General features: G+C 39.5%; 2 protein-coding genes and 1 long non-coding RNA gene across 7 annotated transcripts in view; 1 reads left to right on the forward strand and 2 right to left on the reverse strand.

Annotated features, from left to right (window-relative positions):
• The window catches only part of NADK2 (NAD kinase 2, mitochondrial), a 45,912-nt gene extending 36,727 nt beyond the window's left edge, over nt 1-9,185 (reverse strand). The window contains exon 1 of one of the 2 annotated variants that reach the window (XM_059417005.1): nt 8,612-9,185. In XM_059417005.1, the coding sequence (XP_059272988.1) occupies nt 8,612-8,911 (300 nt within the window). In that variant the 5' untranslated portion in view covers nt 8,912-9,185. The remainder of the gene's footprint in view (nt 1-8,611) is intronic. The other variant, XM_059417006.1, reaches the window with a different exon arrangement.
• Nucleotides 9,186-9,399: 214 nt separating this feature from the next.
• LOC132028251 (uncharacterized) lies at nt 9,400-14,661 on the forward strand. The gene is made up of 3 exons (XR_009407381.1): nt 9,400-9,851; nt 10,438-10,505; nt 14,576-14,661. It is a non-coding gene; the product is annotated as an uncharacterized LOC132028251 (long non-coding RNA).
• RANBP3L (RAN binding protein 3 like) overlaps nt 14,379-16,644 on the reverse strand; it is a 46,322-nt gene continuing 44,056 nt past the window's right edge. For all 4 annotated transcript variants that reach the window (XM_059417009.1, XM_059417008.1, XM_059417010.1 and 1 more), the window contains one exon: nt 14,379-15,256. In XM_059417009.1, the coding sequence (XP_059272992.1) occupies nt 15,213-15,256 (44 nt within the window). In that variant the 3' untranslated portion in view covers nt 14,379-15,212. The remainder of the gene's footprint in view (nt 15,257-16,644) is intronic.

Consider the following 16,644-nt stretch of genomic DNA (forward strand, 5'->3'; position numbering starts at 1 on the left):
AACCACTTTTATTAAAATATCATAGATATTTTTAATTGACCAAAACTGAATTTATTAAAAATACAAATTTTTAAGATTTATTTTACTAGTCAGTTGAATGCCACTGACTTTGTACTCAAGGTACTAATTCACATGAAAGCTCAATAAGGGAAGGAAATCAGTCTTTAACACATAAGAAATGCACAAACTTTCTGGAACAATGACAGTTTGGTCCATAAACTCACAAGGCATAATTTAAGCACTCTTAAAAGCATACCCACTTACCTAAATGGTGCAGTGAGTGTTAATTCAGAATTGCCTTAAAATGAATAGTAACACCTAGTCAACAGCTAAAAAGTAAACTTCCACCTAGCATGATCAAGCCTGCTACAGTGAAGCTGAAGTATTTCTTGAGGTATATTTGGCATCTATCTTGGATCACTTCAGTTTCACTCTCCTTTCTCTCAGGTGCTTACCTTTAGTTTCCCCATCATTCTCTTTCTATTTCTACATTCCTCTTTTTATTCTGTTCACCTACTCCCTCATATATTGGGATCGTTCAAGGTTCCATCTTTAACTTTCTTCTCTGGTCCCACATAATTTTCCCTGAGTTACTTCCTCACTCCAGGGACTTGATCTCCCAAGTATGCACCAGTAACTATGAAATATATACTGTCAGCTTACGCCATTCTCTTGAGCTACAGGCTCAAATTCAAAGGTCTACATTAAATCCCCCCACTAGTAGATCAAGTACCTCTCACCAAAACCATCCAAATCCGATGACATATTCCTCCTTCAAATTTGCTCTTCCCCCATATATCAGTTAACAATACTTACATAATCAACAGAATAAACCCAAGTATCCCGTTTAATTCTCCCCTCACACTCAATCTCCATGTGGCAAAGTACAATAAATATACGTGTAAACTGCTTCTCTAACCCGTCCTTCACATTCATGCTGCCACCGCTTGGCTTCTGGACATCAGCTCTTCTCCGGTCTCGTGCAATAAATAGCCTGCCTCCAAAACCGCTAACTGAGTCTTCAGTCTTTATTTCCCATTCCGCCAACCTAACAACCACCACCAGGAGGCTGCTTTCATACTAGTTCCAGAATGCTCAAGTCTCAGAAAAATTGACCCTCCACTCCACTCTTATGGGGAAAGAGAGTAGGAGTGATAGTTGTATTCTCCTGCTAAAATAGACTGAAAATTACTAGGACATAAAGCCAACTCCTGCACATGACATTTAATACTTATAAGGTCCGGCTTACCTATTTAGCTTCTATAAACTTATTCATGAACAAAGATTTCCAAACTGCCCTTAAAAAGGTTGTCACATCAATTTATTGATGACAACCCACATTACTAAGAAAAAAATAAACTCTACTACATTTTAACTGGTTCAACTGTTTCATTGTATCTTTTATTTCAAATGAGTATATGCACTTAGTCATGATATAAAATTTTCCTGACTGTGGATTAGAGTCAAAAACATTTAAGTTCTTTTTGTTGGCAAAAAAATTAACTTCCCCCTGTCTTTTTTTTTTTTTTTTTTTTTAAGATTTTATTTGACAGAGAGAGATCACAAGTAGGCAGAGAGGCAAGGAGAGAGAGAGGAGGAAGCAGGCTCCCCTGCCAACCCGGAGCAGAGAGCCCGACGTGGGACTTGATCTCAGGACCCCAAGATCATGACCCGAGCGGAAGGCAGAAGCTCAACTCCCTGAGCCACCCAGGTGCCCCCCGCCGTCTTGCTAGTACTATTCTCTCCCATTCACATATAAATTCTTCCTTATTAATATTTAATTAAGATATCCTGAACTTAAAAGATATCATTTCACACTTATCACTTTGGCAAAAATGTAAAAGTCTACCAAGTGCCACTGAGAACATGGGGAATCACAGAGCTGTTCAATGCTTATGGACATATTTGTACTTCTAATTGCATTTTCTAATTTAAAAAATGGAAACAATCTAATTATCCAAACAATGTAATACTAGACAGCACTTAAAGTGAATTAACTTTAAAGTAAAAAAAAAAAAAAATCAAGACTCACTTCCTCCAAGAAATTGGCTTAAAAATAACAAAAACCACATAAGCAGGAGTTAGATTCAACAAATCTTCATGCCTTTTTAGTGGTCTATTTTATAAAGGAAACACTTTGAAGTGACCAAAGCAGTACCATTTTAGGTACCTAATTCAGTAAATAATAGTGGCATTTACATAATGATCATTACTGTGCCTGAAAAATTAGAATTATGCTGCTCTAAATTATGTAAATTATAGATTAACTTGATCTTCCTAAAAATTATATAAGCAAGGAAAAGCAGACATTATTATACCTATTTCAAAGTCAAAGAGGCTGATAAATAGAGAGAGGTTAGGTTACTTGTTCAAGTTTATAAAGCTAATAAACTGGTACCAGGATCAAAACTCCTATCTCCTGCTCTTAACTCAGGACTTGCCCACTACAGACTCCTAACATTCCTATGTTAGCTATACATTTCACTTCTGCTTGAAAATACTCATTAGCGCCCTAAGCCTCAATTTAATGATTAAGTTATATAGGCCAATCAAGAACTATTCTGTTCCCAAGTCCCAATTCTACCAACCTTCAGTTAGGAAGAAGAGAACCAATCAGCTAACCTCTTCTTGAATGAAAAGGTCTTACAGAGGTTGGTGGAATTTCCTGCACAATCTACATCATATAGAATGAACTTTGCCAAGGAAAGAAATAACCCACACACTTGCTGATATTCTGAAATACACATTTCTGTTACATATTAACAAAGATTACTGATAGTGAAAAATAAAGTTAACTTACACTTTACTAGCTGAGAAGATATTAATGTGCATCGATACTTTACTCAAAATGTAATTCATATAATTGAAAATACAGGAAAAGGGATCATATAGTAAGACATTATGTTATTTACAAGCTCACGGCTGCCCATATATACCTGGTTTCTAAAATCTCCCCCAGGTAATCCTGATACAGTGAAGGGGGAAAATCAGGGCTCTAAAGCACATTGGTCAATGATTACGTTAATGGCAGAATTTCAGCTACTGTAATATTCAATCCTTTTACATCTTCAGGAGTCTCCTATTTAGCTGCAAATATTTATGGAAGGAGTATATCATAAGCCTCTATTTTCCAAGATGTATTCCACATAATTTGACACATTTTTCTAATCTGCACCCCCTTCCCCCACCAAATCCTATGGTCAAATAAAAATTCTGTCTTGTTTAGGTTTATGTTTCTCAAACGTATTTAACCATGAAACCCTTGTTCCTGTACCAACTCGTGCTGGTAACCTCAACCTTAAGCATTCAGCAGCTAAAATCTTCTGAAAGAACGATAGTTGGAAATAAGGCTCTGGAGCCTCCAGGAGAAAAGAGCCAAAACTCATTTTTAAAAAGTCAGAACCCTTTTTGGTGGGGATGGGAAGATAGAGAGGATGATGAATAAGATGAGGTCATTGTCCTCAAGTCTAGAGAAGAAAATAATCAGATTATACTCAAAGGTGGAAAGCTCAAATATGGAAGTATTAGGAAGATACAGTAAAGAACATCTAACACAACCTTGGTAGCAGAAAGGAGCACAGCCAGGTTCCCAAGGAAGGCTTCCTGTGGAAGTAATGTCTGGAGCTTGACCTCAAAGGAAGCCTAGGAACTGGCTAGAGGAAGGAGGAACTGGCTAGAGGAAGGAAGAACATTCAAAGCAAAAGAGGCTGCAAAAGTAAAGACATTAATAGATGCAAATCAAACCGTCCTTAAATACCATTTTTTCATGGACCATCCTGGTAAGACACCCAGAAAGTGATAAATGGCTTATGGAGGGGGGAAAGCACCTTTCATCCATTGCTGGTGAAGGTATACACTGGTACAGCTTCCAAGGGAAGCAATCTGGTGATACCTATTAAAAAGTCAAATGCACATGCATTTTGACCCAACAATTCTACCTTTAGATATTTATCTTCAAGTTTAATTCACATGCAAATAAATTAACACAAATGTTATTCATTATAGAATGTATTTAAATAAATTAAGACATGCACACAACGGAATACTATACATACTATTTTAAAGAAAGAACAGGTGCAGAATAGCTTAAAAAGTATATAATCACTAAGTAAAAAAGGATGAGACAAAGAAAAATATTTCACTGTGCTGATTTGTATGTATAGATTATTTCTGGAAGGAAAAACAAGAAACTGCTAACAGTGGCTACTTCCAGGGACAAAAACTGTGCCCAGTGGCAAGAATAAGAGAAAGGCTTTTCAATGCACACCCTTCTGTATCTTTTACATACTGAACCATTTTAATGCACTACTGGTCAGTAAATACACCACCTAATGAAAATAAAAGTAGTTTGAAATTAATGGAAAATGAAGCTCAGGACAAAAATTGATCAGAAATGAAGCTCAAGAGGTAGACAGGAGCCAGTTCATGAAGGGCCTTATCTGGAGTACTAAGTAAGGATCCTAAAGGTTCCCATACAGCAATGTTTCTCAAAGTGTCATCTGGGGACCACTTGCAAACCTGGAGAACTTGTTAAAAATGCAGATCCCTGGACAGAGCTAGCAAACTTAAGGGTGTGGTTCAGGATGGCAGAGTCTGGAGTCTCCAGGACCTGAATCAGAATCTTGTGGTGCTGAGGTTCAGGCATCCTCATTTTTTTTTTTTTTAAAGATTTTATTTATTTATTTGACAGAGATCACAAGTAGGCAGAGAGGCAGGCAGAGAGAGTGAGGGAAGCAGGCTCCCTGCTGAGCAGAGAGCCCGATGCAGGACTCGATCCCAGGATCCTGAGATCACGACCTGAGCCGAAGGCAGCGGCTTAACCCACTGAGCCACCCAGGCGCCCCAGGCATCCTCATTTTAACAAATTTCCTAGCTGATTCTACTGGTTAAGGGGAGGGAGCTTTTGAGAAGTTCTGAGCAGAGGAATAAAGCGGCCAGATGTTCACTTTAGATAGAGGACTCTGGTGCCTGTATCTGAAAGATTTGAAGGAGTGGGATTCTGTTAGAAAGCCCTGGAAGTACTCCAGATCATATTCTTTAATTTGATAAATACTCCCATACACTACACTCAATGCACACCATGTGGCAAAAGTATCTGCCCAAGAATTATAACCTAAGCTACACCATCATTTTCAGGATACATGGTAAATAAAATCCAAGGTGCTGCATCTCCTAAGTATGCTAAGAAAGCAATAACTAGGAATAATTTAATCCAGTAATACAGGGACTGCCAAATGAAATTATTCTATCCCATTATAAAGATAATTAAATTAAAAAAACTAAAAATGGCAACCATTAAAGAAGGTTGCTTCTGGGTAGGGATAAAGAGTAGAAACAGTTCCGATTTTATTTGGTATATACTATGTTTAAATAAAACGTAACTCTTTGGCCAATAAGCCATGTTTACAATGTCAAAACCCTTTCCAATCAGCTTTGATTCACTTAAAGATCTAATTTGTTGAGTTCCATGGACCCTATTAATAAAAATTCCAGGGTGCCTGGGTGGCTCAGTGGGTTAAGCCGCTGCCTTCGGCTCAGGTCATGATCTTGGGGTCCTGGGATTGAGTCCCGCATAGGGCTCTCTGCTCAGCAGGGAGCCTGCTTCCCTCTCTCTCTCTCTGCCTGCCTCTCCATCTACTTGTGATTTCTCTCTGTCAAATAAATAAATAAAATCTTTAAAAAAAAATTCCATATCTCTGAATAGCTGCATCTCTTACGATGTAAGCAAATCACAGTAATAGTTTAATTAGCCCTTGCAAGGTAATGAGCCAGTAGAGGTAACGTAACTTCGAAGGCACCTTCCTAGAAATTCACAGGAAACATCGCAAGATTTTAAAAAATAAAGTAGTGCAACCAATGTGAACGAGTAACTGGAAGTCAGACTTTGACCAACTTTGAAAGATAGAAACCTACTCTGTACGGGCTCTAACAACTAAGTATTTCCTCTACTTAAGTTTCTACAAAGTGAGAAAACTATGAGGGTTGAGGGTATAAAATTACACTGACACTCCATCCTTCATCTTTTATTGGCATTTTAACAAATAACCTAACACAGACCTATTCTGCAACAAAATCACCACCTCAACAACAAAAGAGAACCCTCTGATCAAAAAATTCAGGTTACCATGACACTACAAACATTAAGAGGTATGCTGCCAGAGACTAAAGTAAGAGACATGTGGGGGGAGGGGGTTTGGGAGAAGGGGTTGGGATTATGGACATTGGGGAGGGTATGTGCTTTGGTGAGTGCTGTGAAGGGTGTAAACCTGGTGATTCACAGACCTGTACCCCTGGGGATAAAAATATATGTTTATAAAAAATAAAAAATTAAAAAAATAAAAATAAAAAATAAAAGATCCAAAACTCACAAAAAAAAAAAAAAAGAGACATGGACACTTTCTTTTACACACCCAATTCAGGTGATTCATATATCTTAATATCTTTTACACAGCTCAGTATTCTTTGGCTTGCACTCAACCTAATGCTATTCCATTCTGAACGGTGCCTTTAATATAAATGGTAAAACAAACTCAAATCAGTAAGGAGCTAATCCAATAAAACATAATTGAAATGTGCCTTGCAATTACAAAACCATGTGTTCTATAGCACAAAAGTTTTAACTCAAAGTTTTCTTATCCCAAACAACACTGCCTAGCCAAAGACAAATATTTACCTTAGAGATTTCTCTTTAGATACTCAGAGTGGGTACACCAGGTAGTTCAATTTTTAAAGACATATTGATTTGCCCACATTTTAAAAAGTTTTAATTAGTGGCTATCTAGTTCAAAAGTCTAATTCAGAGGGCATGCATTTTCTTGAGGCCTTGAAAAGTTACCCACAGTTTCAAAACACCAGAACTAAAAAAGGCCTTGGAGATGATCTAGTCCAATCCTACTATCACACAATGACCTAGGGAAAGCACTTTGAAAACCTGACCGTACTACAAAAAGGTATCGTTGTCACACATTAGGCCCCTAGGAAGTTAACCACACAGAACTGGGCCTAGAACCCCAAGATCCTACCCGCAATCCCACACCTCAAACAGGCCAACGGAGTGTACTAATTTAAACTGTTGTGAGAGATTTTGTAAAATTGTATGAAGAACACATTTATATATGTATTTTCACCTAACCTAAAATTTTTAACCTAAAAATCCTGCAAAACTGAGTACAATCCAAGGAACACACCTTTTCCAACACAAATAATGCGCTTGTGTCTGGCATCATTCTTCCCTGCCTCATCTACTTCACTCCCTGTCAAAACTACTCCAACTTCCTGTTCAAAGTGATTGATCTCCTCTTGTTAAATCACACAACTGTTTTCTATATATTGCTACATCTGCAAACACTAAAGGAGAGAAAACAAACCTGCACCTAGCACTTCCATCTAATGAAAGCAGGGGCCCTCCTCATTTAACTCATTAAAGAATCAAGAATGCTGAAAATAGATTCAGTACTTAAGCAGAAAGGATTTACAACCTCATTTTGATACCTGTACAAAACATTACAAACAAATCTGAAGATTAGAAACCATACCAGAAGTTTAAAACAGGCTGCCTACTCCTGTAAAGAAGTCTACAAGATTTGGTTATAGGCATGTAATTCCAAGCTTTTTGGTGCACGGTATCAACAACTAGAGATTTCCATACTGTTCATGGTGGCATCTTCACTCTCCTTTCCCTAACGTTGGTGAGTAGAGCGCATGGGATCAGAAATCTCAAAAGGAGAGAGAGGAGAGGGAAATTCGGGTTTTTTTTTCCCCCCCATTTAGATGGATTTATATACTTTTGCAAAAATATTGCTATCTCTACTAAAGAGAGTCCATTGTGGAGATACTGCTACGTTATGGACGCAGGCTTTTTATCTCATAATTACCAAGTTTACCTGCCCTCCATCTTGCCCTTTCTACTTAACAGCATATATCCAAAGTCAAATTTTCTCCCCTGCTAGACCCTGAACTCAAAACACGTGTGCTTTTCAAACAAACTGCTAGAACCTTGTCTGACGACCACGTTCCATCACGGAAAAGGCTCACTCAGACTGTCTTTCCGGAGTATTTCAGGCCTCGCAGTCCTGCAGAGTAAAAGGGGGTGTGTCCGCGGTACCACAGCCCTCTCTGCCACCTCCCGCAGCCATGCCCCGGGGCCCCTTTCCTGGGGGAGGCTTGAGGACCTGTTTCCAGAGCGTCCAGACCTCAGCCACCCGCCCACCTTTCTCGGGGCTGTTGCTGCTATTCCCGAAAGGGAAAACAGGGGGTGGGGCTGGTGAGCGCACAAATGAATTCCCAACCCCTTCCCACTGGGGGCTCCTGTTCCCCCCTCCAAGTCTTTCTCCCCCGTCTTGGGGGTCTCTACAGTAACAGTGACCCTCTCCCGCCGTCTGTCTCTCTCTCCCCCGTCTCTCTCTCGACGCACAAACACAGAAAGCGAGGAGTCTACGAGCGAAGCCAGAGGGAGTAGAGGGCACCTAGCCGGGAAGGCAGGGCATCTAGGGCGCCGGGGAGGAAGGGTGGTCCCGAGCGGTCTCGCCACACCACGAAGCCGCGACCGAGCCTGGGAGTGAACGGGGGCCGCGTCCGCACACAGCAGGGAGCGGGAGGCGCCGGGACCCACCAGCTGCTTCAGGTCCTCCTCCGAGAGCTCCGCGTAACGGTACCGCTGCTGCTCGAACTCGTACCGGGTTGTTTTGGCCACCACCACCACCCGCGACGGGCGGAAGCCGCCGTCCGGGCGGCTGCCACAGCCCGCCAGCTCGCGCGGCTGCCCCTGCCCCAGGTGCCGCCGGCCGCCGCCGTCCCCGCAGAGCCGCGGCCGCGCGGCGGGGCCTCCCGCGCCCGGCCCCCTCAGCACCGCCGCCCGGCCGCCCGCCACACGCCGACAGCTGCCCAGCAGGAAGCCTCGGTAGCAAGTCATCCTCCGCCCGGCGGGGCTGCAGGCCCGGGGTCCCGCCTCGCCTCCCCGCCACCAGCAGTGCGCGCCGCCCGCGCCGCCCCGGCTTTTAACTCTGCGCCGGGCGGGGAGAGGTTAAGTGCACCGCCGTGCGTGGCCCGCGCCGCCAGGGGGACGTGCCCAGACGTTGACCGGGGCGGGGAAAAGCCCGGCGGCGGGGAGGCGGGAGCGCCGGAGCCCGGGAAAGGTGGGCGGGGAAGAGCTAGAGGCCTCTGAGCTGTGGGTTTTGTTTGTTTGTGTATCGGTTTCCATCTACGCCTGCGCAGTGGCCGCTTCGCCGCTCGGGGGCCCACCTCCTGCTCCACCCCCTTCCCTGGGTGGGCACCAAACCCACCCGCCCGCCGCCAACTCTGTGGGCCAATCAGAGCCAGCTGCGGTTTCGGAGCCCGAGGAGCTGCGGGGATTGGCTGCGGCCGGAGGAAGGGCTGGAATTCCATTTGGCGATTGAGCTGCTTTAGGAATCCAGCTGGAACCGGTCTGAAGCAGCGCAGGGGCTCCGTCTGGGGTTTCGAGCCTCTGTTGCTAGAGCAAGGCGACCCTGGGCGCCTCCTCGCTTGGGTTTCCTTACTGCACTTTATCGGCTCGTGTAAAACTAGACCCTGTCATTATCGCACACAAGACTGTATTCTTTATTGCTAAGTTTAACCAAATCTAGTCGGACGGCCGATATGACCAGCGCTGGGCTGGGGGCCAAGGAGCCTGAACAAGGACCAGCTGCACAATTGGTGCGGCCCAGTGCAAAATGAAAATGCAGAGGTTCTTGCTCAGAAATTATTAAGTACTGCAAGATAGACCGCAGTGAGCCGAGTGCCTGGTCCATCGAAGAATGGTGCCTTGTGGGACTGCTCAAGTTAGAGCCCCTAAGAACAACCTAAAAACTGTCAGCTCAGAGGGAGAACGACAGGTAGGTAGCCTTTGAGGAAATTAGAGGAAAATGGGTAGAGGAATCCGGCGATGTGGAGCATTTCTAGATGGGGAGATAAGATGGAAAAAGTGGATAGGTCAATAGAGGAAGGTAAGAATGTTAGTAATTTAGACTTCTATAGGCAGTAAGTAGTTAGGTTTTTTGGAGACTCTTAACTGGAAAGAAGTGAGTTCTGAAAACAGTGATGACTGCTTTGGACTGTTGAGCGGATTGGGAGGTCAGAGGAAGAAAGAGGCTTGGCCCTGTAGGAATAGTTACACATGGCCCTGGGTTGATTTCGTAGGAAGCGAAGTGGGAGAAAACGCTCTCATTCCAAGAGGAGAATCAAATGGCAGTCCACATCCTACCGTTCATCCCTCCTGCTCTTTACATCCACTTGCTTGGGCCCCGTCTTGCTTTTTTATAGTCCTAGCATTATCATTAACTAGTCTGGGGACTTCGGGCAGGTCACTTCATCTTCCTGGGCCTCAGATTCCTCATCTGGAAAAGGAGGGTGTTGAGCTAGAGTGACGCCAAGGTTCTATCAAGCCCAAATTGATCATGAATTCTCACTCTTCCTTTTCAGCTAGCCACCACTACCGAGGTTCATTCATGGGTTCATTGAATATTTATGGAGTTCCTCCTGTGTGCCAGGTAGTGTATTAGAATAAAAAATAACACAATGAAGGCTGATGTCTACTTTTAGTAGGTCACTGATCCCTTCTGGTCTGGAACTTTGCCTCACAGCAGGTGCAAATAGTGACTTGGAGTGGAAATTAAAGCCCATCTTTTAACTTCTGTGGGGTGTGAGCTACTCATGTATAACTTGAACCTTCTCAAGACCCTTTCTCTCCTCACTATTCCAACACTTTCTTATCATGAAGATTTCCACAAAGAAACAGCATGAGCAAGAGTATGGAGCAATGAGGGGCACCTGGGTGGCTCAGTGGGTTAAGCTTCTGCCTTGGGCTCAGGTCATAATCTCTGGGTCCTGGGATTGAGCCCTGCATCAGGCTCTCTGCTCAGCAGGGAGGCTGCTTCCTCCTCTCTCTCTCTCTGCCTGCCTTTCTGCCTACTTGTGATCTCTGTCAAATAAATAAATAAAACCTTAAAAAAAAAAGTATGGAGCAATGAAATAGTTCTGAATTGCTAGAGAATTTAGAGGAAGGCAGGCTGCAGCGGGAAGTAAGGCTAGGGAGGCAGATGAGGGGGAAGTCATGGAAAGTGTTACATCCATGCTTAGGAGTTTGGCTTTTATCCTGTATATGCTGTACTTGTATTTGAGACAAACAGATGATACTGAATTATACTATTTTCCTATTTGCATGAAAATATTGGGTCTTACTGATACAGAAATTTAAGTTAAAATTAAATATAAAAGAATTTGGGGCACCTGGGTGGATCAGTGGTTAAGCCTCTGCCTTCGGCTCAGGTCGTGATCTCAGGGTCCTGGGATCAAGCCCCACATCGGGCTCTCTGCTCGGTGGGGAGCCTGCTTCCCCCTCCCCTCTCTCTCTGCCTGCCTCTCTGACTACTTGTGATCTCTGTAAAATAAATAAATAAAATCTTTTAAATATAAAAGAATTTTAAAAAGAGTGTCAAAGCCACTTGGCTTTGACAGGCACACCTAGCTTTGACTGGAATTTCTTGGAAGAAACAAGCAGAGAATAAATACCTGAAAGATAATCAACCTTAGTAGAAATTAGAAAAATACAAATTAAGGTAATTTCACTGAAATAGTCTTTTATATCCACTAGGTTGGCAGAAATTAGGAAGATTTGGTGAACTTCTAATTGTTTGAAAACGATTACATCAAGTCTTTATTAGGCTACATATTTGCCAGTTATTTCAGTAACTTCTCCAATGCCACAGTTTCCAAATATCATCTTAGAAACTTTAAATGTGTTCATGTATTCCAGTTTGTCCACGGCAAGTCTGATGTCAAAATCCTGCAGTACTGTGAGTGTGATTTGTCCATCACAAAACAAACGGAAGTGCTTGCATTTGTGGATTTAATATGAGTTTCAAAACCCTCGAACTACTAAAACAATCCAAAACAATCCGTAATGTAACTGAGTGTCAAAAACTCAAACCCATCTCTGGCACAGCTGATATACTTTTCTAGAGAGTGGGCTTACCCAACCATCTGGTAACCACATCTCAGGAAACTTATTTTTCTCAACATGTTACAGGGAAAATTATATCATTGTGATATTCACAATTTGAGGATTTACAAAGGTTAAGAGATACCCTTCCAACCCATTTCACATACATTCTGACTCTAGGAAAGATACACATACCCCCCTTTTTTTAAACATCCTCATATTCTAAGACTTGTATGGGATATTAATCGTTGGGGTCAAAAGATTCCTGGCTTTGACAGTAATGGATGTAAAATAGTATTTTAAAAGAGAACATTTTGATGGCCCGTAATTAAGCTGAATAACTTAGTAGAGTCTAAAGTCCTGTTGAAAGAGAAGAATGGTCAGGTTATATGAATCTAAGATCTATAATTAGATAATATATTAAATATATATCTAGTATATTTGGGAAATATTGAAGTAAATTTTGACAAAAAGCAGCTTATATCAAAATCTAAAATGTATGCTTTGAAATCATCTCATAATTTATGAAAATGATTATCATGTATGGTGATCTCTTCACCTTACAGAAAGGTCAACATATGTAGAAAAGCCAAAAAGAGGAAGGTTAAATGAAGATAGAGGACAAAGAGAAATTATAAGGATTTTTTACTTCTATTATCCCTCTAAAATATTACTAAATATTTGCATAAAGATTATAAGAAGGAATAGTAGAGTGGATAGAAATGGTTTGAAAATCATAAGCTAAATACTATGTTTCTGCTGTTGGTAACCATGTCATAATGAAGAAATTTTCACTTTTTCTCTCTGCCTTTCTGATACTCTATTTTTTATTCTGTTGCACTGGCATTAGTGAGTAAATAAGTAATTAAAGTAGTCTAATTTTTTTTTCTGCTTGGTATATGCAGTACAAGGAAAGTTAAAGTATAAGGAAAATGAAAGAAAGAATAAATTCAAATGATATTAAAATATCTGAAGCATTAAAAAAATACTGTTTTATCTCCACCCTAAAGTGAGCACAAGAATGAACATGTCAGGAAGATAAAGAAGATCTCTGTTGTCTGTTTCACTTTAACAATTTGGTGCAATGACAATGTTTCCATATCAGCTAAGATCTTATAGGAAAAGAGAACCAATTAATTTCTTCTCCAGATGTCTTCCTGTTTATTTCCACTTCTAAAGGAAATTTTCCACTGACTCTGATGTCTTCAGCATCAGAGGCATTTTTAGGAGTTAAAAAACCCAACCAACTTTAAACTTTTGCTTTCCCATTGTTTTTATTCTTCCTTTTATGCTAGAGCTATTCTTTGATTTTTTTTCTTCTCTCTACCTTTTCTGTATTCCTCTCTCACATTAATTTTTCTTTTCCATTTCCCGAATCATTGCTTATTTTAGAAGGATACTGAATTTCTTCTATAGTCACTATAATGAATGAGCCTCTCTCATTCATATGAATGAGCTAACTTTACTAAGTTATAGGGAAAGAACAAAACTCTGAACAACTTATATGCTAATGAAATTAGAGTCTAAAAGAGTTAATTAAACTTTCATATAACAAATTGTCAGGCATTAGCTCAGATTTGACCATACCTATGTGTATGTATGTATGTATGTATGAATCTACCTATCTATATCTAAATAATTGCTTTTATTACTATGAGAGGTACTATAGCAAAATAATGTGACTTTAAAAAATGTATAATCACATGTGTATATCCAAATGAATATTGTTCTTCAAAGTAGCATTTAGTGAAGATAGACCCATTATTCCAAATATGTTGTCATTGTTCAAAAAATTTTCAGAAATCATTTTGGAATTGTAAATCCTATTCCCTAGTTACAAACTGGATGTTTATGTTCTCCCCCAAATGTGTATGTTGAAGTCCCAATATGATGGAATTTGGAGATGGGCTTTGGGGGGTAATTAGGATTAAATAAATTTATGGGGGCAGGGCTCTCGTCTAATGGGATTAGTGCTCTTATGGGAAGAGGCATTAGGGAGCTTGCTCTCTCCCTGCCTGTGCTCCCACGAAGAGGTCCTGTGAGCCCTGGAGGCAATGACAGCAACCTACAACCAAGAGCAGAGACCTCAGAATAAGCCTATTGTGTTAACCCTTTGATCTTCAACTTCTCAGCCTCTAGAACCGGGAGAAATAAATTTATATTTTTGAAGCTGCACAGTGTGGTAATTTATTATGGCACCCTGAGAGAACTAAGATGCTTCTAACAAGGGAATATTTAGAAATCATGATCAAAAGTCATTTTGAAGTCATAGGGTGATCAAACTGGATTGAAAAATGAAATATGGCTAGAAGTCCTAATTTTTGTGTGTAACTCATAAAGTGTCTCTGAGACAAATCTCAAAAGAGGAGCATCAGAACTTTGTTGCACAAGTGTTGAAACTAATACAGTCCACCACAGTAACAGCATTTAAGAACAAATTTCATTTGGGTATATATGAATATATTTGTTTTTTTTTTTTAAGTCTCTATACAGCTATACCCATTAGTCTATTAATGACAATTTAATTACATAAAGCAAAAAACAAGTTAACACAGTTTACTTCTTATATACTTACTGTTTTGTTACATAGTTAATATATTTTGATCATCCCTTCCACAGCTATTGGATGCTGAACTGTTGTCAAGCATATACAAGGTGCAATGGATACAAGTCCAAGAACAATACTATCTTTAAAGGAATTGATACCATGAATATATAAATCTTAGCATAGTAGTAAATCTAAAGATTACATGAAAATACACATTTCCCAGAAGAGAAACATGACTTAATGAAATGTTAGCATGCAGTTATACTGTTTTGGAAGAAATGACTAGAAATCTTGTAAAATATTTGTTTTATGACCAATGTATGACTGAAAAACATTTTAGTTAAACATTTATCAAATCGAGCAATTTATTTTAACTATTATATCCACCAATGTGATGAATAGTCCAAATTAGTTATCAAATCCTATTCTAAATTAGCTTCTTCAAAAATGATAAATTTTGAACTTCCAAAGTCCGTGTATTTCTTCAATTCTGTCATTTTCTCCACAATAAACAAAATGTAAAATCTTGCAATTACTAAACTATATAAGAGAAAAATCTTAACTGCAACAAATTATCTTTTTTGAACTTTGCTATAAAAACTCTCCAAGGAATTAATAGGATCTTCTCATTTTGTTAGGATGGCTTAGAATTTTCAGTAAGATGACCAATCCTTCTGTAGATGTTGTCACGTTTATGGTAGATGGCGCTCATGAACAGGCAACTGACTGTCTGTGAGTCCACCTAGAAGGATCTGTGATATAAATTCAAAATATTACAAAATGTTATATTCAGATTACATTTAATATTGAACACAACTGAACATGAATATGCATGACTATGCTTACTATGAGGAAATGCGATATATAGAATATACATTTTATATGTAACATTTGGAAATGTTACTAATTTTAAATGTGACATTTCAGATAATTAAACCTTTCCTTAATTCATGGGCAACAAAGTTTTAAAAAATAGACTTTGTATTGCTTTCCTAACAGTTTAGCATTTGTATGTAACACCTCCTGGAGAAAATACCAAGTGAAAAAAGAAAATGGCAGAGGAAGGATGGGTTCCTATGATTGACATTTACTTTGCATTATTTCCATTGTTTCTCATTTTGTATGAAGAGAGTTGAATAGTCCTCTTTCCTAAAATGGAATATAATAAAATATAGATTTCCTAAGTGTGACTTTTGTTGATGAGAAAATTTTGCCATTTAATCCTATTTCAAATTAACATTTTTGATGGATACAAATTCATTTTCCAATAGACCCCATTTTATTGACAATATATGCATTATAAAAGTAATTTTATGTATAGATCTCATACACTTTAAAGAATAAGAAACCATTTGTTTAGTAGTGACAAGAAAAATCATATTCACTTAGTTGTCCGGCTCATTTTAGTCAAGCAGTTTATATTCCTGGGTTGCATATTCTGTGTATTTTTCTTCTTGATTACATTCTTAGGATTAGGCAAAGGAAGATATTTCATCATGTTTTGCACTTGTCCTGTGGAGATTCTTAAACTATGTATGATTAAGTTACCTTTAAGATCTAAAATGATTAAAGGTTGGAAAAATGTTAACACACTGTCTTTATAAGGATGTTACTCAGTTCTTTGTAGAGCAGAATTCAGGCCTAAATGAAACTATTACTGAATGTACTTGGCACCATTTATATAGCAAAGCTGGTCGTCTTATTTCCTTGACCATATTTCTCTCCAAAAATAATGATAAATTTTTGTTTTAAATCTATCATCAGGACAAGCACTGAAACCTAAAAATCTACTAACAACTGGTTCCAGTTGAACCTTGCTCAATTCATGAATCTTGACCCAATAAAAAATAGTACTGCTTGCCATAGGCAAAAAAAAAAAAAAAAAAAAAAAAAGTCATTGAGGATAAAGCAGTCAAATTCCAAAAAGGAGACAAATAGGAGTCTCAGTATTTCAAGTCATATATGTCTGGTGGGCTTCATCGTAATGTGCTTTTACCTTTATGATGTATTTGTGATTTCTTCTATTATGGCCCATAATAGGAAAATGAGAACAAGTGATGAAAAATATGAATAAATGGGTTAGTTTCAGTGTAAGTCTTCAGTGTAAGACTTCATGGCATTTTTATTAAATCTATGTGCA

The sequence above is a fragment of the Mustela nigripes genome, chromosome 12 (genome assembly GCF_022355385.1).
Source record: "Mustela nigripes isolate SB6536 chromosome 12, MUSNIG.SB6536, whole genome shotgun sequence".
NCBI classification, from domain to species: Eukaryota; Metazoa; Chordata; class Mammalia; order Carnivora; family Mustelidae; genus Mustela; species Mustela nigripes.